Here is a 17,856-nt window from a genome sequence, read left to right as displayed (position 1 = left end):
ATAAAAGGTAAAGATTTCTTCATTGTGATGTTAACTCACACCGGGAGCAGTGTTTGTTTGTAGTGAGAGGGGGGGGGGGGGGGGGGGTAGTACTGCAGTGAAACTTGTATTACTGCTAACAGGAGACCCTAAAGTTGTACTAAACTTCGGAACAAACAAACAAAAAAAAGCCTGTTTCTTTAAGAAGCGTGGTAGACGTAAAAGTTTAAAAAACGATTTTAAAAAATAGTTATAAATACGTATGTTTTTTTTTTATATATCTATATATAAATGTTTTATAAAAACGCAGCTCTATCTGAAATACTAGTATAGAAATCGCAAGATAGACAGGTGCGTTACATATAGGTAATGCACTGCGTTAAAAACAGCACCGAACGTGTTGGAAGAATTTTCAACTGTGATGTCGCATTCTAGAACACTGGCCCGTTCTCGAAGCCTTGATCTGTTCCAGAATGGATCGATGCCTTTTATATACTAGAAACTACAGTTTTATTGCTAGCATCATTTATAATCGGGATTTTTATCTGGGAGATGGAAAATACGGGACTAATTCTCTAAGTCGATACACAATTATTTTAAATAAACCAGGATTTATATATAGTTGGTTGAAAATGAACGACTTTGCAAAAAAAGTCACGTTAAGTATCATATTTTGGACCCTCTGTATACAACAATAGACATCTATAAATATTATTACATAGAAAGTCGAGTATTACTTCCTCCTGAATTCCCTAAACTAGACTCTCGTACAAAATCACTCAAATATTAATATCAATGTTGCAAAAAAGTACTTTATTTGTCTCTCTCGTGCTAGATTTAATCCCAGTTTATTCGCAGAACAGCATTTTAAATGATCTCTACTTCCACGCTTATTTCAGCCGGACATGCGTGTCGCTGGAGAAAAAAACCCAAACCGATCGTAAAAATTCATTTGAATAAATTTCACGGGTCGTGTTCAAACAAGCGCGTTTCTTGGCGCGACAGCAGCAAGACAGTCGGAAAAAAAAACACACACAGGATGCAGTTGTGTTGCTAGTAATAGAAAGTCTTCATTTTTAGCCAAACAGAAAAAAATCGAGCCAGCAACAAACTTGTACCACGTGTGTGTTCTTTCCGATCCTTTTAAAACCAAACCATTCTAGAACCCGGAGCGTCGCCGCGGGTTCTCATTCTAATTCCATTCGGGTTGCTTTGTGACGTATGCGGCGTGACGCTTTGTTCACAATGCCAGACCTCCACAGAACACAAACACCACCGGCTATGCAGAGCGCTTGAGCGCTTTTCTATGCAGCGCAGCGAAGCGATACAAAACGGCGAGGTTTGGTAATTCGCCATTCATATTGCATACAACTCTGGCCAAAAGTTTTGCATCAGCCTAGAACTAATTCTGCTTGAAAGCTGCTGGATGATGTTACCTTGTTAACAGATTGAATTACACCCCGCTTTGTAGTTTTTCTCACAGACTTCAGTGAAAAACGGACACATTGAAAAACGTGACATTTCGAAATATGAAATACCCCTGTGAGTGGCTATTTGCGATAGCATTTTGTAGTTTGATGTCAAATAAAAAACACCTTAATTATATTCGTATATTATTATTATTATTATTATTATTATTATTATTTTTATTATTATTATTATTATTATTATTATTATTATTATTTATTAGTGGGGCTTGCGAAGCAAGAGTCCCCCACTTTAAATCTTCGACATCTTAATTATTCTTTGGCACGCTACTCCTCTTACACCGTTTAAGCTAGAAACGCCGTTCAAACTTTAAAACGTGTAGCCCGGTCTGGAATAGTGTGCTTGTAAACAACTTTTTGATATCTCTTATACTTTTTAAACTATTAAGCTTTTTGTCATTTTTTCTGTCCATCTTCATTCACTTTAATGGGACTTTTTTCAACATTCTAAAGCTCTCCATTGTTTAAAAACTCCCAGCATTCTATTGACTGTAAACGATGTGACTTTTGACACAAATCAGCTACTTTGACCACTTTCCCGACAAGTAAGACAAAAAGTTAGAGCATATGAAATCTTCCTCTACTTCCCAGCTATTCAAATCCGAAATCCAAACAGAAATAACTTTTACCAATCCAGAGCTACAGCTGTGTTAGTAACCGCATCAACTAAAATTTTGACCACTTTCCCTAAAGCAAGCCCCACAACTGTACTTGTAAAGTTACCATCTAGTTATTATTATTATTATTATTATTATTATTATTATTATTATTATTATTGTCTCAATCTTAAAATTCTGGGTGATGCTAAACTTTTGTCCACAGAGGATCAAAGTTACATCGTGAATGGTTTAACTTTACAAGTTGGAGAAACTAACTAACTATCAATGCAAAAGACCAAGAACGTCTCTCTGAGAAGCAAACTGTCAGGCAGCTTTGAAAGAGCGGGATCTCATTCAGATAATACCAGCCTGTACAAAAAACACTCCAAACGAGACTGAATTTCACTCTATCGATACCCCAACGCCAGCACTTCACAAGATAATACAGGTAGAGCATACACGAGAAAGATACAAGACCAAAACACGAGCACATACCACTAATAATAAGAATAATAATAATAATAATAATAATATTCAATTATCTCACTCACCTTCTGTTTAATGAATTCCAATATATAGGCTCCAGGTTTGAAGCTGATGTGCCGCATATATCCATTGTAAATAACAGGATGAACCCGAATCCACTCACAGTGTTCCGACAGCCCATCGCTCTCTCCCTCTGGTGAATATATATTTAAATAAATATATATATATATATAAATATATAGAGAGAGAGAGATACAAATAAATATGTAGTCTCGTTATCAATGGATATATTTCCTTTGTCGCTTCGTTAACTCCCGGATCGGCTCATGTGCAAGACTTCTGTGTGTGAATCCGATAACAGAAAATTATTATTATTATTATTATTATTATTATTATTATTATTATTTTTTAATAATAATAATTTCTCTGCGTTTTTCCCCCCGCGTCCTCTTCAATCCAATCGATTTTATTCCGATTTATTTTCCAAACTTTTACGGTCCCAGTTTTGATGAGTCCATATAAGCGTCTGTTTTATGTATTCCCGAATTCCGGTGGTTTGCACAAAAAATATGTTTGTGAATGTATATTAATAATACATTTTCGACGACTTTGAATAAAATATATCTATCTATATATATAAAGATTACAAAACTATCCTCGCTGACCACTTTGAGCGATTCTATAAAACGTGTCTCCAGGACAGACGAACCAAAAAAAAAAAAAAAATCCTCCAAAACTACTTAATAAATATTATTATAGGTTATAAGGTTTGGGGATCAAAGTTTTGCACAAAATGTGAGCATTAAAAATGCGAAGAGCGTCCGCAGGGCAGTGACGCTGACTCGGGCTCGTCTCTCGCCTTTCTCCGGTCGTTGTCTCTATCTCTTCTCACTCGCTGGCTTTGCGTGGCTCACAGTCCTGTTTTCATTATGGTGTGCGTGTGTGTGTCTGTCTGACTGTGTTTTGACGAAGAAAGAAAGACAGAAAATACCCCTCTTCTCTTCTCTCCTCTCCTCTCCTCTCCTCTTCTCTTCTCTTCTCTTCTCTCTCGATTAATTCCCAGACCCGGACTGGATTTCTGTTGAAACGCGGAGCCGGAGCGCATTCCAGAAATAAATACAGGAAAACGAGCGCGTTAGCTTTTGGAACGCTTGAGAAAATCGAAGGCGAGCGTCGGGGAGAAAACCCGGAGTGGAGTTTTTTTTTTTTTTTCAAACACAACCCCACCACGCGTACAGTGGATCTGGAGCCTCGGGGATTTTAAAGGTTAGGGCGCACCCGGCTGAGGTAGTCAGTAACCCAACACAACATTTGTTGACCAAAATACATAGATAGATAGATAGATAGATAGATAGATAGATTTTTTTTTCACGAACCGAACTGGATATTTACTCCGTGTATTACTAGCTTGTATTTTGATAATATAGTTAAAAAACGTTGAATTGCAGATTCACATATATACTACACACACATTATGAAAATGCAACTGCACCCCTGTGCTGTACCCTGCTCCCCTGTGCTGTACCCTGCTCCCCTGTGCTGTACCCTGCACCCCTGTGCTGTACCCTGCTCCCCTGTGCTGCACCCTGCACCCCTGTGCTGTACCCTGCTCCCCTGTGCTGTACCCTGCACCCCTGTGCTGTACCCTGCACCCCAGTGCTGTACCCTGCTCCCCTGTGCTGCACCCTGCTCTCCTGTGCTGTACCCTGCTCCCCTGTGCTGTACCCTGCTCCCCTGTGCTGTTCCCTGCTCCCCTGTGCTGTACCCTGCTCCCCTGTGCTGTTCCCTGCTCCCCTGTGCTGTACCCTGCTCCCCTGCGCTGTACCCTGCTCCCCTGCGCTGTACCCTGCTCCCCTGTGCTGTACCCTGCACCCCTGTGCTGTACCCTGCTCCCCTGTGCTGTACCCTGCTCCCCTGTGCTGTACCCTGCTCCCCTGCGCTGTACCCTGCTCCCCTGTGCTGTACCCTGCTCCCCTGTGCTGTACCCTGGGTCTCGTCGAAGTTTGCATCAGCTGCTATTTCTAAGTCTGCCACAATGCGCATTAGCATTGCTCTACAAGAAGATCATTTTTTTATCTCAGGAAAGAAGCGAGAGACAGTTACAAATATACCCTGACAGCACAGAGACAGGACAGCGTTACATTATTAAACGATGCGGAGGCAGGCAGACAGCAGCGCTGCTTCCACAGTCAGTGACGTGGATAAACTCCTGCAGCCTTGCCGTTTGCAAACCGAAAAAACAAACAGTCTGCGGCGCCCTCTGGCGGACATACTGTGAACTGCGGCCCAATTGAGTTTAAAGAGCTTCAAATGGCACTCAATGAATTATTTACATTTCCGTTTTGGTCTGGTTTGAATTGCATTTTTTCTCGGTATATTTCAGTTTCTCTAGAGAATACTAACTACCAGCACTGACCATACTCTCTCATTTTTATTAATATGCTTTACCAAGCTTTATAAGGGTTAGTTTACCATGGTTTGTTTTTTATATAGCGGGCAGCAGTGTGGAGTAGTGGTTAGGGGCTCTGGACTCTTGACCGGAGGGTCGTGGGTTCAATCCCAGGTGGGGGACACTGCTGCTGTACCCTTGAGCAAGGTACTTTACCTAGATTGCTCCAGTAAAAACACCCAACTGTATAAATGGGGAATTGTAGCCCCCTTTCTCTTAGGGAGGGAGGGAGTGAGCAGTTCAGTCTCCGTGCCTCAAGCCTGCCCTGGACTGGAGGGAGCCCCCTTTCTCTTAGGGAGGGAGGGAGGGAGCAGTTCAGTCTCCGTGCCTCAAGCCTGCCCTGGACTGGAGGGAGCCCCCTTTCTCTTAGGGGGGTGAGGGAGGGAGAGAGGGAGCAGTTCAGTCTCCGTGCCTCAAGCCTGCCCTGGACTGGAGGGAGCCCCCTTTCTCTCAGGGAGGGAGGGAGGGAGCAGTTCAGTCTCCGTGCCTCAAGCCTGCCCTGGTCAAACTAAATGCATGGCCTGTAATGTTGCCATTAAACACGACTGCATTGTTCCGCCATGCGTGACTCAGATACACAGAAAACCTTTCTCTAAAGCAAGGGAAATATTAACACAGTGAAGCTGAATAATGAATACTACTGAGAGATGTTCAAAATGGGCTTATATAATATCCTACCATAGCTGGGGCATGCTGTTGTTTTATTATTATTATTATTATGATGTCTCTCAATTTCGTTTCATAAGTGCAAGGACAGGAGGTCAAGTGCTCAGCTTGTACTGAAATGTAAAAGGGAGGAACTGAAAAATAATCTGATTCACGTTCAACACCGCAGACATTAAACTAAAGAAAGTTTACATCATTGGGGCCCAGTGCTTACACTCTCTGATTCACTCAAGAACAATACAGCAGTATTCAGGATGTTTGGTTCTCATTATGTAACATCAAGTTAGATAAAGACTAGCAGAAACATTCTGAAACTGGTGGGCGTCCAATCATGACATTATAATGCATGGTAAAGCATAGGGAAGCATTGTAAAGCACAGAGAGGTGTGGTAAAGCATAGGGAAGCATTGTAAAGCACAGAGAGGTCTGGTAAAGCATAGGGAAGCATTGTAAAGCACAGAGAGGTGTGGTAAAGCATAGGGAAGCATTGTAAAGCACAGAGAGGTGTGGTAAAGCATAGGGAAGCATTGTAAAGCACAGAGAGGTCTGTAAAGCATAGGATAGCATTGTAAAGCACAGAGAGGTGTGGTAAAGCATAGGGAAGCATTGTAAAGCACAGAGAGGTCTGTAAAGCATAGGATAGCATTGTAAAGCACAGAGAGGTCTGGTAAAGCATAGGGAAGCATTGTAAAGCACAGAGAGGTCTGGTAAAGCATATGGAAGCATTGTAAAGCACAGAGAGGTCTGGTAAAGCATAGGGAAGCATTGTAAAGCACAGAGAGGTCTGTAAAGCATAGGATAGCATTGTAAAGCACAGAGAGGTCTGGTAAAGCATAGGGAAGCATTGTAAAGCACAGAGAGGTCTGGTAAAGCATAGGGAAGCATTGTAAAGCACAGAGAGGTCTGGTAAAGCATATGGAAGCATTGTAAAGCACAGAGAGGTCTGGTAAAGCATAGGGAAGCATTGTAAAGCACAGAGAGGTCTGGTAAAGCATAGGGAAGCATTGTAAAGCACAGAGAGGTCTGGTAAGGCATAGGGAAGTATTGTAAAGCACAGAGAGGTCTGGTAAGGCACAGGGAAGCATGGCTGGTTTGCAATGCGTTCCCTATGGAGCGGTTCCAGGCTGTGTCCGGGGGGCGGTGACCTCGTCGGTCTGGACCCCGCGCTCCGACAGTCCCGCTGGCTTCCCCAGGGCTCGCAGCTCCAGCAGGTAATCAGAGTGCAGGCTGGAGTCCGTGAGATCAACGAAGCGCCTGTAATTCACCTGCACCTCCTGCAAGCAGGACAGCAAACAGGCCATTGAAATTATTATTATTGTAATTGCATCATTATTATTATTATTATTATTATTATTATTATTATGAATTGGCCGTTTAGCAGACGCTTTGATCCAAAGAGGCTTACAGAGACTAGGGGGGTGAACTCTGCATCATCATCAACAACTGCTGCTGCTGCTGCAGAGTCACTTCCATCCGAAGGACGGAGCACAAGGATGTTCAGTGAGTCGCTCGGCCCCTTTCTTTAACCACTGGACCACCGAGCCACGAGAGATCGAAGTCGCATTGCAGGGATGGGAATCAGACTCCTATCGCATAGCGGTTTCACCCATTCCAGGTTTTACTAATAGCTTCATTAGCCACAGCATATAGGTAACAAGCTCAGTCTTGTTAAACTCCAAGCAAAACTATGCTTTACCAGACCTCTCTGTGCTTTACAATGCTTCCCTATGCTTTACCAGACCTCTCTGTGCTTTACAATGCTTCCCTATGCTTTACCAGACCTCTCTGTGCTTTACAATGCTTCCCTATGCTTTACCACACCTCTCTGTGCTTTACAATGCTTCCCTATGCTTTACCACACCTCTCTGTGCTTTACAATGCTTCCCTATGCTTTACCAGACCTCTCTGTGCTTTACAATGCTTCCCTATGCTTTACCACACCTCTCTGTGCTTTACAATGCTTCCCTATGCTTTACCAGACCTCTCTGTGCTTTACAATGCTTCCCTATGCTTTACCAGACCTCTCTGTGCTTTACAATGCTTCCCTATGCTTTACCACACCTCTCTGTGCTTTACAATGCTTCCCTATGCTTTACCACACCTCTCTGTGCTTTACAATGCTTCCCTATGCTTTACCAGACCTCTCTGTGCTTTACAATGCTTCCCTATGCTTTACCACACCTCTCTGTGCTTTACAATGCTTCCCTATGCTTTACCAGACCTCTCTGTGCTTTACAATGCTTCCCTGTGCTTTACCAGACCTCTCTGTGCTTTACAATGCTTCCCTATGCTTTACCAGACCTCTCTGTGCTTTACAATGCTTCCCTATGCTTTACCACACCTCTCTGTGCTTTACAATGCTTCCCTATGCTTTACCAGACCTCTCTGTGCTTTACAATGCTTCCCTATGCTTTACCACACCTCTCTGTGCTTTACAATGCTTCCCTATGCTTTACCAGACCTCTCTGTGCTTTACAATGCTTCCCTATGCTTTACCAGACCTCTCTGTGCTTTACAATGCTTCCCTATGCTTTACCACACCTCTCTGTGCTTTACAATGCTTCCCTATGCTTTACCACACCTCTCTGTGCTTTACAATGCTTCCCTATGCTTTACCAGACCTCTCTGTGCTTTACAATGCTTCCCTATGCTTTACCACACCTCTCTGTGCTTTACAATGCTTCCCTATGCTTTACCAGACCTCTCTGTGCTTTACAATGCTTCCCTATGCTTTACCAGACCTCTCTGTGCTTTACAATGCTTCCCTATGCTTTACCAGACCTCTCTGTGCTTTACAATGCTTCCCTATTCTTTATCACACCTCTCTGTGCTTTACAATGCTTCCCTATGCTTTACCAGACCTCTCTGTGCTTTACAATGCTTCCCTATGCTTTACCACACCTCTCTGTGCTTTACAATGCTTCCCTATGCTTTACCAGACCTCTCTGTGCTTTACAATGCTTCCCTATGCTTTACCAGACCTCTCTGTGCTTTACAATGCTTCCCTATGCTTTACCAGACCTCTCTGTGCTTTACAATGCTTCCCTATGCTTTACCACACCTCTCTGTGCTTTACAATGCTTTCACTGTGCTTTACTACACTTGGCTGTGTTTTTACTAGAGGGATCTTTCTATAAGGGGAGTTTTAGATTAGAAATCTCCGATGGATCACAGTGAATCAGCACTCCCAGAGTTAATCAAGGGAAGCTAAGCTCATTACTGGGTAATCCAGCCAAGCCATTGTTTAGCAAGGCGGTCGAGACGTCACTGCACAGAATCAGGAGATAAGGTAGAGCAGTTTAGGATGCCAGTGATAACAAGGCTTATTTTAAAACAAGCTCAGTTCCTAAACTGGGGGGGGGGGGTACCTCCCTCCTGGAAAGAACAAGTCACTCCCGCAGGAAAATAAAAACAGGGATGGAAATTCCCTGGCGCTGGGAATGCCAAAGTAAATCTCCGCTTTGTGACGGATTAAACAATCTATCCGACCCCCTCCAGAGGCGTCACTCACCTCCTGTCTGTACCTCCTGTCTATACCTGTGTTCTAAGAACACGGAGACAGTTCCGAGGTTCTGAGTTCCGGTTCTAAAAGGCTGCATTGTCTGCCAGGTTCAGTCTGGGTATGGACAGCAGTGTGCAAATCTAGCACAGCAGCTCCAGGTGTGTCATCGATCTCCTTTATATACCTGCTTGCGTGAAACACCTGGGGGGGGGCAGGGGGGGGGGGGGGATTTCAGCTTTCAGCTCAGTAATCAGCGATGTGGAAACAATACGAACAATTTTACCATCGGTGGCAGTGTGATCCTTTTCTCTTACTGTTTCAAATGAATTGCAGGTGTGGCCTATTCATGGGTGAGATGGGGCAGCAGTGTGGAGTAGTGGTTAGGGGCTCTGGACTCTTGACCGGTGGGTCGTGGGTTCAGTCCCAGGTGGGGGGGGACACTGCTGCTGTACCCTTGAGCAAGGTACTTTACCTAGATTGCTCTAGTAAAAACCCAACTGTATAAATGGGGAATTGTATGTAAAAAATAATGTGATATCTTGTAACAATTGTCAGTCGCCCTGGATAAGGGCGTCAGCTAAGAAATAAATAATAATAATAATAATAATAATAATAATAATAATAATAATAATAATATTCAAGTCATCAGTTCAGTTAGACGGTGGCTAGGAGGCTGAGGTAAGTGGAGGCTTATGAATTACATATAAAGAGCTTTAGTGGGAAAGGGAGACAGAAAAGAGAAAAGATATTGACGAAATATATACAGGAAACAGGGAAAAAAAGGATGTTATCAATATTAAATAAAGATTTTTAAAAAAATCAAAGGGAGAACAAATGACTACCGCTAGAGGGCGCTAATCATCTGAAATGATGGCGGGAACGCGCTAATTTCTGCTTATGTTGACAAAAGGTTTTCAGCCCCAGCGGTTTGATTTCATTCAGCAAATCAAAAATAAATATATGCGGCGGGCGTTCTAGTAGATTTACACACGGCTGATTCTATACGTTTAAGACTTTATATTTAAAAAGAGCGCCCTTTTATTCTGAAATGTTTTGAGATGAGCAAGCAAAAGAAAGCAAAATCTGATGAGAAATCTGATTCTTGCTTTTTCTAAAAAATAAAGCGTTCTCAATCTATATAGGATAACGATTCAGCCCCCCCCAAGCACAAAGCGAGTTTTCCTATCTGAAGTTACGCGCGTCTATCAATCACAGCTGACATTCCTTCAGCTCAAACAGAGCCCGTGAGCGCCCCCTGCTGCAGAAACTGCAAAACGATTTGCAGAAGACACAGGTACAGCTGTGACCTAGAATGTTAGGATGAATATATCATTAAAATAACTATATGCACATAATTTAAATATTTATTTAACATCGTGTTGTATTCAAAGAAACTACAAAATGATATTGCAAACCGGAAGCCATAATAGCAGTACAGTAGTGTTTCACGTTAGATTTCCAAATGTCACATTTTTCAATTTGTCGTATATGGGGGAAAACTACAAAGCGGTGTGTGATTCAATATGTTAAACATTATTCAGCAGGTTTCGTTCGACTTTACGAAGCAGAATTGGTTCATTCTACATAGAGGGTGACGCGAAACCTTTGACCAGAACTGTATCTGCTAACTGTATCTACCTTAAACTCCTTCTCGTACTTCATCTTCTCCTGCGTCACTCTGCACAGCTGCTGTCTGAGCCCCGATATTCTGGAAGACAACGTTATTATTATTATTATTATTATTATTATTATTATTAATAATTTGGCAGACTCCTTTATCCAAGGCGACTTACAGGTGTCACAGGGCAGCACAGGATTACAATGCAAGATTTTTTAAGGTGGGTGTGTGGTCCAGTGGTTAAAGAAACGGGCTTGTAACCAGGAGGTCCCCGGTTCAAATCCCACCTCAGCCACTGACTCATTGTGTGACCCCGAGCAAGTCCTTGTGCTCCGTCTTTCGGGTGAGACGTAGTTGTAAGTGACTCTGCAGCTGATGCATAGTTATCTCACCCTAGTCTCTATAAGTCGCCTTGGATAAAGGCGTCTGCTAAATAAACAAATAATAATAATAATAATAATAATAGTACCCTACATTAACTTTCAATAGATGAACGGGAAATAAAAAGTACCGGCTAAGTGCCTTTTCACCTGGACAGGTATCCTTGAGCCACCTACTATTTTCGTGTTTCATAAAAACTTAATGAATTCCTGTTCAAGTTTTAAACCACATTAATTCTTTCTGTCTTGTGTTTTTCCTGACAGTTGTCCATGTTCCAAACGCAATAGTAATACATTTCAAGCAGACATCTGCGGGGTGTTCAGTATTTGCATGAATATCACTCTCAAACTTCTCTGTGCTCGTGTGTTTAATAGTACAGGTGTGTTTTAGTTGGATGGGATGCGTCTGGGAGCGCCCCCACGCATTCTGTTCGGCTTTTTGCTTTTCAATAATATTCTCAAAACACATCGGATAGATTCTAGTAGTGTTATTATTTGCACTGGCTGTAAACTACACTGTGTTTCAATATGAAGCTTGCATTGTAACCCTGTGCTGCCCTGGAACACCTGCGCGAGTCGCCTGGGATAAAGGAGTCTTTATCCAAGGTACTGTATTTGGGAAGTTTCCGATATCACCCCCCACCCCCCCACCCCCCCCCGGTTTGGCTGTGACCCTCTCAGTACTCACTCCCTCCCCAGCAGTCTGATCTCCTCTCTGTGTCTCTCCTCCTGCCTCTCTCTCTCCAGCACCCCCTCCCTCTCGCAGTCCTGTCTGACTGTCTCCTCGGCTTTCCTCTGTCGCAATGCAAACTCAGCCTGCAAAAAAAACACACGCACGCACACACACACGTATTTCAACAGGTGTGGTAAAGCATAGGGAAGCATTGTAAAACACAGAGAGGTCTGGTGAAGCATAGGGAAGCATTGTAAAGCACAGAGAGGTCTGGTAAAGCATAGGGAAGCATTGTAAAGCACAGAGAGGTCTGGTAAAGCATAGGGGAGCATTGTAAAGCACAGAGAGGTCTGGTAAAGCATAGGGAAGCATTGTAAAGCACAGAGAGGTCTGGTAAAGCATAGGGAAGCATTGTAAAGCACAGAGAGGTCTGGTAAAGCATAGGGAAGCATTGTAAAGCACAGAGAGGTCTGGTAAAGCATAGGGAAGCATTGTAAAGCACAGAGAGGTCTGGTAAAGCATAGGGGAGCATTGTAAAGCACAGAGAGGTCTGGTAAAGCATAGGGAAGCATTGTAAAGCACAGAGAGGTCTGGTAAAGCATAGGGAAGCATTGTAAAGCACAGAGAGGTCTGGTAAAGCATAGGGAAGCATTGTAAAGCACAGAGAGGTCTGGTAAAGCATAGGGAAGCATTGTAAAGCACAGAGAGGTATGGTAAAGCATAGGGAAGCATTGTAAAGCACAGAGAGGTCTGGTAAAGCATAGGGAAGCATTGTAAAGCACAGAGAGGTATGGTAAAGCATATTAAAACGTGGTAATGCATTGTACAGCCATAGGAAACGCCTGGGAGACCTCGGGGATAGCTTAGTGTGCTGAGCTCTCATAAGGGTTACCTGTGCCTCTGCTAGCACCCTCCGCACCTCCCTCTGCCTCTCTGCCTCTGCCTCCTCTCCAAGCTGCAGCCTCAGAGTCCGGCAGGCCTCCTGCACCGCCCTCCTCTCCCCCTCCCTCTGCCTCTCCTCCAGGACTCGCGCTGCCTCCACTGCCTCTGACCTCAGCCTCTGGGAGAGCTGGTGCAGCCTCTCCTCCTCCAAGCGGTCTCTGTTCAGCAGAACCTCCCGGAACCGAGCATCCAGAACCTGGGAAACACAGAGAGGCTTAGGAAAGAGTCCTGGAGGAAAAACACAGCCCAGTGTGATAAAACACAAAGCATGGTGAAGCACACAGAGGTCTGGTGAAGCATAGGCAAGCATTTTAAAGCACAGAGAGGTCTGGTACAGCATATGGAAGCATTGTAAAGCACAGAGAGGTCTGGTAAAGCATAGGGAAGCATTGTAAAGCATAGAGAGGTCTGGTAAAGCATAGGGAAGCATTGTAAAGCACAGAGAGGTCTGGTAAAGCATAGGGAAGCATTGTAAAGCACAGTGACGTCTGGTAAAGCATATTGAAAGAAGAAAAAAACAGGGTAAACGAACCCATAGCAAAAATATCCAAATTATTTTCATAAAGTTATTTATTTATTTTAAATTATGTATCTATCCTAAAATTCTACGTGATGCAAAACTTTTTGCCCAGAGCTGTACGTATGAAATATGAGTTTACATATCCGGTTCCTTGAAGAAAATCTTACCGAAACTGCACTGACAGAAATGACGGGCTGTACCTGTTTCTGCTGTTGCAGGGCCAGCTCTCTCTCCTGCTCAGCGCCGGCCCTGAGCGCCTGCAATTCCTCCTCCAGCCTGCAGAGGGCGCTCGCCTCTGAGCCCTCCTCCTCCTGGTCGGGGAGCGCTCCTCGCTCCTGCTCGCCCCCCGACACCGGCACGATCTTCTTCTTTTTCTTAGTTTTCTGGAAGCTATTCCCAATCACTGGAGCGTTTTGGAAACGATCAAGAAACAGAGGAAACATCCGACTAATTACTAAACCTCCCGAACAGACCGTGTTTCTACCCTAAATTTAACCTCCTTAGGTTCAGTATTGTAAAGCACAGAGAGGTCTGGTAAAGCATAGGGAAGCATTGTAAAGCACAGAGAGGTGTGGTAAAGCATAGGGAAGCATTGTAAAACACAGAGAGGTCTGGTAAAGCATAGGGAAGCATTGTAAAGCACAGAGAGGTCTGGTAAAGCATAGAGAAGCATTGTAAAGCACAGAGAGGTCTGGTAAAGCATAGGGAAGCATTGTAAAGCACAGAGAGGTCTGGTAAAGCATAGGGAAGCATTGTAAAGCACAGAGAGGTGTGGTAAAGCATAGGGAAGCACTGTAAAGCACAGAGAGGTCTGGTAAAGCATAGGGAAGCATTGCAAAGCACAGAGAGGTCTGGTAAAGCATAGGGAAGCATTGTAAAGCACAGAGAGGTCTGGTAAAGCATAGGGAAGCATTGTAAAGCACAGAGAGGTCTGGTAAAGCATAGGGAAGCATTATAAAGCACAGAGAGGTCTGGTAAAGCATAGGGAAGCATTGTAAAGCACAGAGAGGTCTGGTAAAGCATAGGGAAGCATTGTAAAGCACAGAGAGGTCTGGTAAAGCATAGGGAAGCATTGTAAAGCACAGAGAGGTGTGGTAAAGCATAGGGAAGCATTGTAAAGCACAGAGAGGTCTGGTAAAGCATAGGGAAGCATTGTAAAGCACAGAGAGGTGTGGTAAAGCATAGGGAAGCATTGTAAAGCACAGAGAGGTGTGGTAAAGCATAGGGAAGCATTGTGAAGCACAGAGGTCTGGTAAAGCATAGGGAAGCATTGTAAAGCACAGAGAGGTGTGGTAAAGCATAGGGAAGCATTGTAAAGCACAGAGAGGTGTGGTAAAGCATAGGGAAGCATTGTAAAGCACAGAGAGGTCTGGTAAAGCATAGGGAAGCATTGTAAAGCACAGAGAGGTCTGGTAAAGCATAGGGAAGCATTGTAAAGCACAGAGAGGTCTGGTAAAGCATAGGGAAGCATTGTAAAGCACAGAGAGGTCTGGTAAAGCATAGGGAAGCATTGTAAAGCACAGAGAGGTCTGGTAAAGCATAGGGAAGCACCGCTCGCTCCACTGGCTCCCGATCACCGCTCGCATCCAGTTCAAGACTCTTGTACTAGCCTACAGATGCCTTGATCAGACTGCACCCAGCTACCTCCAGACCCTCATCTCTCCCTACACCCCCACTCGACCTCTCCGCTCCGCCTGCACTAGAAGACTAGCTCTACCTCCGCTACGCTCCCCTGCCTCCCGAGCCCGCTCCTTCTCCACCCTTGCTCCGCAGTGGTGGAATGACCTTCCTACAGATGTCAGGACTGCCCAGTCCCTGACCACATTCCGGCGCCTCCTTAAGACTCACCTCTTCAAAGAGCACCTGTAGAACTCCTCTGTTTGTATCCTGGGACACTATCACCCTTCATGTAAATGTGCTTTATTTTGCTCTTATCAGCCCCTATTTTACTGCATTTAATCCTGTACTTCAGAATATTGTAATCTGCCAAGTGTTTAACCTGTAGTACTTTGTATTTAATCACATCCTGATGTAACTATCACTATTTAATCATATCCTGATGTAACTATCACTATTATCTGCTGTATTATTGAATTGTGGTTTGTCACACTTGTACTTTACTTGTTTTATTGTATTTCTTGCTCTTATTGTATTACTTGTATTGTAACACTTGAAATGTTTTTGCTTACGATTGTAAGTCGCCCTGGATAAGGGCGTCTGCTAAGAAATAAATAATAATTGTAAAGCACAGATAGGTGTGGTAAAGCATAGGGAAGCATTGTAAAGCACAGAGAGGTCTGGTAAAGCATAAGGAAGCATTGTAAAGCACAGAGAGGTCTGGTAAAGCAGAGGGAAGCATTGTAAAGCACAGAGAGGTCTGGTAAAGCAGAGGGAAGCATTGTAAAGCACAGAGAGGTCTGGTAAAGCATAGGGAAGCATTGTAAAGCACAGAGAGGTGTGGTAAAGCACAGGGAAGCATTGTAAAGCACAGAGAGGTCTGGTAAAGCATAGGGAAGCATTGTAAAGCACAGAGAGGTCTGGTAAAGCATAGGGAAGCATTGTAAAGCACAGAGAGGTCTGGTAAAGCATAGGGAAGCATTGCAAAGCACAGAGAGGTCTGGTAAAGCATAGGGAAGCATTGTAAAGCACAGAGAGGTCTGGTAAAGCATAGGGAAGCATTGTAAAGCACAGAGAGGTCTGGTAAAGCATAGGGAAGCATTGTAAAGCACAGAGAGGTCTGGTAAAGCATAGGGAAGCATTGTAAAGCACAGAGAGGTCTGGTAAAGCATAGGGAAGCATTGTAAAGCACAGAGAGGTCTGGTAAAGCATAGGGAAGCATTGTAAAGCACAGAGAGGTCTGGTAAAGCATAGGGAAGCATTGTAAAGCACAGAGAGGTATGGTAAAGCATAGTGAAGCATTGTAAAGCACAGAGAGGTCTGGTAAAGCATAGGGAAGCATTGTAAAGCACAGAGAGGTCTGGTAAAGCATAGGGAAGCATTGTAAAGCACAGAGAGGTCTGGTAAAGCATAGGGAAGCATTGTAAAGCACAGAGAGGTCTGGTAAAGCATAGGGAAGCATTGTAAAGCACAGAGAGGTCTGGTAAAGCATAGGGAAGCATTGTAAAGCACAGAGAGGTGTGGTAAAGCATAGGGAAGCATTGTAAAGCACAGAGAGGTGTGGTAAAGCATAGGGAAGCATTGTAAAGCACAGAGAGGTCTGGTAAAGCATAGGGAAGCATTGTAAAGCACAGAGAGGTGTGGTAAAGCATAGGGAAGCATTGTAAAGCACAGAGAGGTGTGGTAAAGCATAGGGAAGCATTGTAAAGCACAGAGAGGTCTGGTAAAGCATAGGGAAGCATTGTAAAGCACAAAGAGGTCTGGTAAAGCATAGGGAAGCATTGTAAAGCACAGAGAGGTGTGGTGAAGCATTGTAAAGCACAGAGAGGTCTGGTAAAGCATAGGGAAGCATTGTAAAGCACAGAGAGGTGTGGTAAAGCATAGGGATGCATTGTAAAGCACAGAGAGGTGTGGTAAAGCAAAACTGTCTTTGGCGCTGAAACGCTAACTTGATATCGTTTTTAAAATATGTTTTATTTGACAACGTAGGCCTGCTGTAAAATGTCATTACGTGTGTTATTATAATTATAAACAACGATAGAATGGAGCAAAATATACGAAAAAAAAAAAGAGGACAGTGCGAGATTCGATCCGGCGAGACGGACCTGTGCTATTTACCCAGTATGTGTCGGTGCGTCGCCCGCTGCGTGGATAGCGTGGTCCGGTTAATAATTCGTTCGAGCAGGTCGGTGTTTGATTTCGAGGTCCCGGTGGAGCCCGTCAGAGCCAGATTTCGGGGTTCAGTTTTACCCACCGTGTTGATAACAGCGGCCATTGCGAAACTCCGAGCGTGGTAAACACAAGCGTCAGGGCGTTGCCATGCAACCAGAAGCATTGGGAACTTCTCCATTCGGCCACTAGATGGGAGTGTTGTGCTAAAAGTAGCATTTTTGGACTCCTATAACATCGAACCATGAATATATTATCCAGTATACAAAATATCACTGTCAAATGTAATATGATAAAGGGTCCAGCAGGTGCTGTTATCAATGAGTCATTTATCAGACGCTTTTATCCAAAGCGACTCACAGAGACTAGGGGGGTGAACTCTGCATCATCAACAACTGCTGCTGCTGCTGCTGCAGAGTCACTTCCAATAGGAGCTCGTTTGTTTGACGTCTCATCCGAAGACAGATGCATAAATATGTTTTAGAAAACTTGTAGAATTTTCTAGAATTGTATTATTTATTTATTTATTTATTTATTTATAATTTTTTTTGAAAATATTTTTGTATTCATTTTTCATAAAACCAAACACAAAATATTATTATTATTATTATTATTATTATTATTATTATTATTATTATTATTATTATTATTATTATTATTAAATATGCAATATGCAATAGAGAATTGAAGCATATATAGGAGCTGATGTAAATCAAGGGCTACATCAGGTCATATATATATATATATGTCCGTCTTCCATTATGATAAA

At 43.4% G+C, this 17,856-nt stretch overlaps 2 protein-coding genes across 5 annotated transcripts in view; both read right to left on the bottom strand.

The window, feature by feature from the left end:
- The window catches only part of efnb3b (ephrin-B3b), a 55,892-nt gene extending 52,248 nt beyond the window's left edge, over nt 1-3,644 (bottom strand). The window contains exons 1-2 of one of the 4 annotated variants that reach the window (XM_059014383.1): nt 3,543-3,582; nt 2,617-2,744 (exon numbers count right to left, since the gene is read on the bottom strand). In XM_059014383.1, the coding sequence (XP_058870366.1) occupies nt 2,617-2,732 (116 nt within the window). In that variant the 5' untranslated portion in view covers nt 2,733-2,744; nt 3,543-3,582. Of the gene's footprint in view, nt 1-2,616 lie in introns of all 4 variants that reach the window. The other 3 variants (XM_059014384.1, XM_059014385.1, XM_059014382.1) reach the window with 3 other exon arrangements.
- A 1,727-nt stretch (nt 3,645-5,371) lies between these two features.
- Nucleotides 5,372-17,617, bottom strand: si:dkey-111f13.5 (arginine and glutamate-rich protein 1). The gene is made up of 6 exons (XM_059014588.1): nt 17,037-17,617; nt 13,502-13,704; nt 12,732-12,977; nt 11,855-11,982; nt 10,807-10,876; nt 5,372-6,940 (listed from the first exon to the last, which is right to left on the bottom strand). The coding sequence occupies exons 1-6, from the start codon at nt 17,266-17,268 to the stop codon at nt 6,773-6,775; spliced, it is 1,047 nt and encodes a 348-aa protein (XP_058870571.1). The 5' UTR covers nt 17,269-17,617; the 3' UTR covers nt 5,372-6,772.
- Between the last annotated feature and the right edge of the window lie 239 nt (nt 17,618-17,856).

This window comes from Acipenser ruthenus, chromosome 48, assembly GCF_902713425.1.
Source record: "Acipenser ruthenus chromosome 48, fAciRut3.2 maternal haplotype, whole genome shotgun sequence".
NCBI lineage: Eukaryota > Metazoa > Chordata > Actinopteri > Acipenseriformes > Acipenseridae > Acipenser > Acipenser ruthenus.
This window is presented reverse-complemented; position numbering and strand designations above follow the sequence as displayed.

Coding starts and splice junctions, on each gene's coding strand:
- si:dkey-111f13.5 (XM_059014588.1), bottom strand. CDS start 17,268: ATGGAGAAGTTCCCAATGCTTCTGGTTGCATGGCAACGCCCTGACGCT. Junction 13,705..17,036: donor GACGCACCGACACATACTGG/GTAAATAGCACA, acceptor AAAACGCTCCAG/TGATTGGGAATAGCTTCCAG. Junction 10,877..11,854: donor ATCAGACTGCTGGGGAGGGA/GTGAGTACTGAG, acceptor GTTGTCTTCCAG/AATATCGGGGCTCAGACAGC.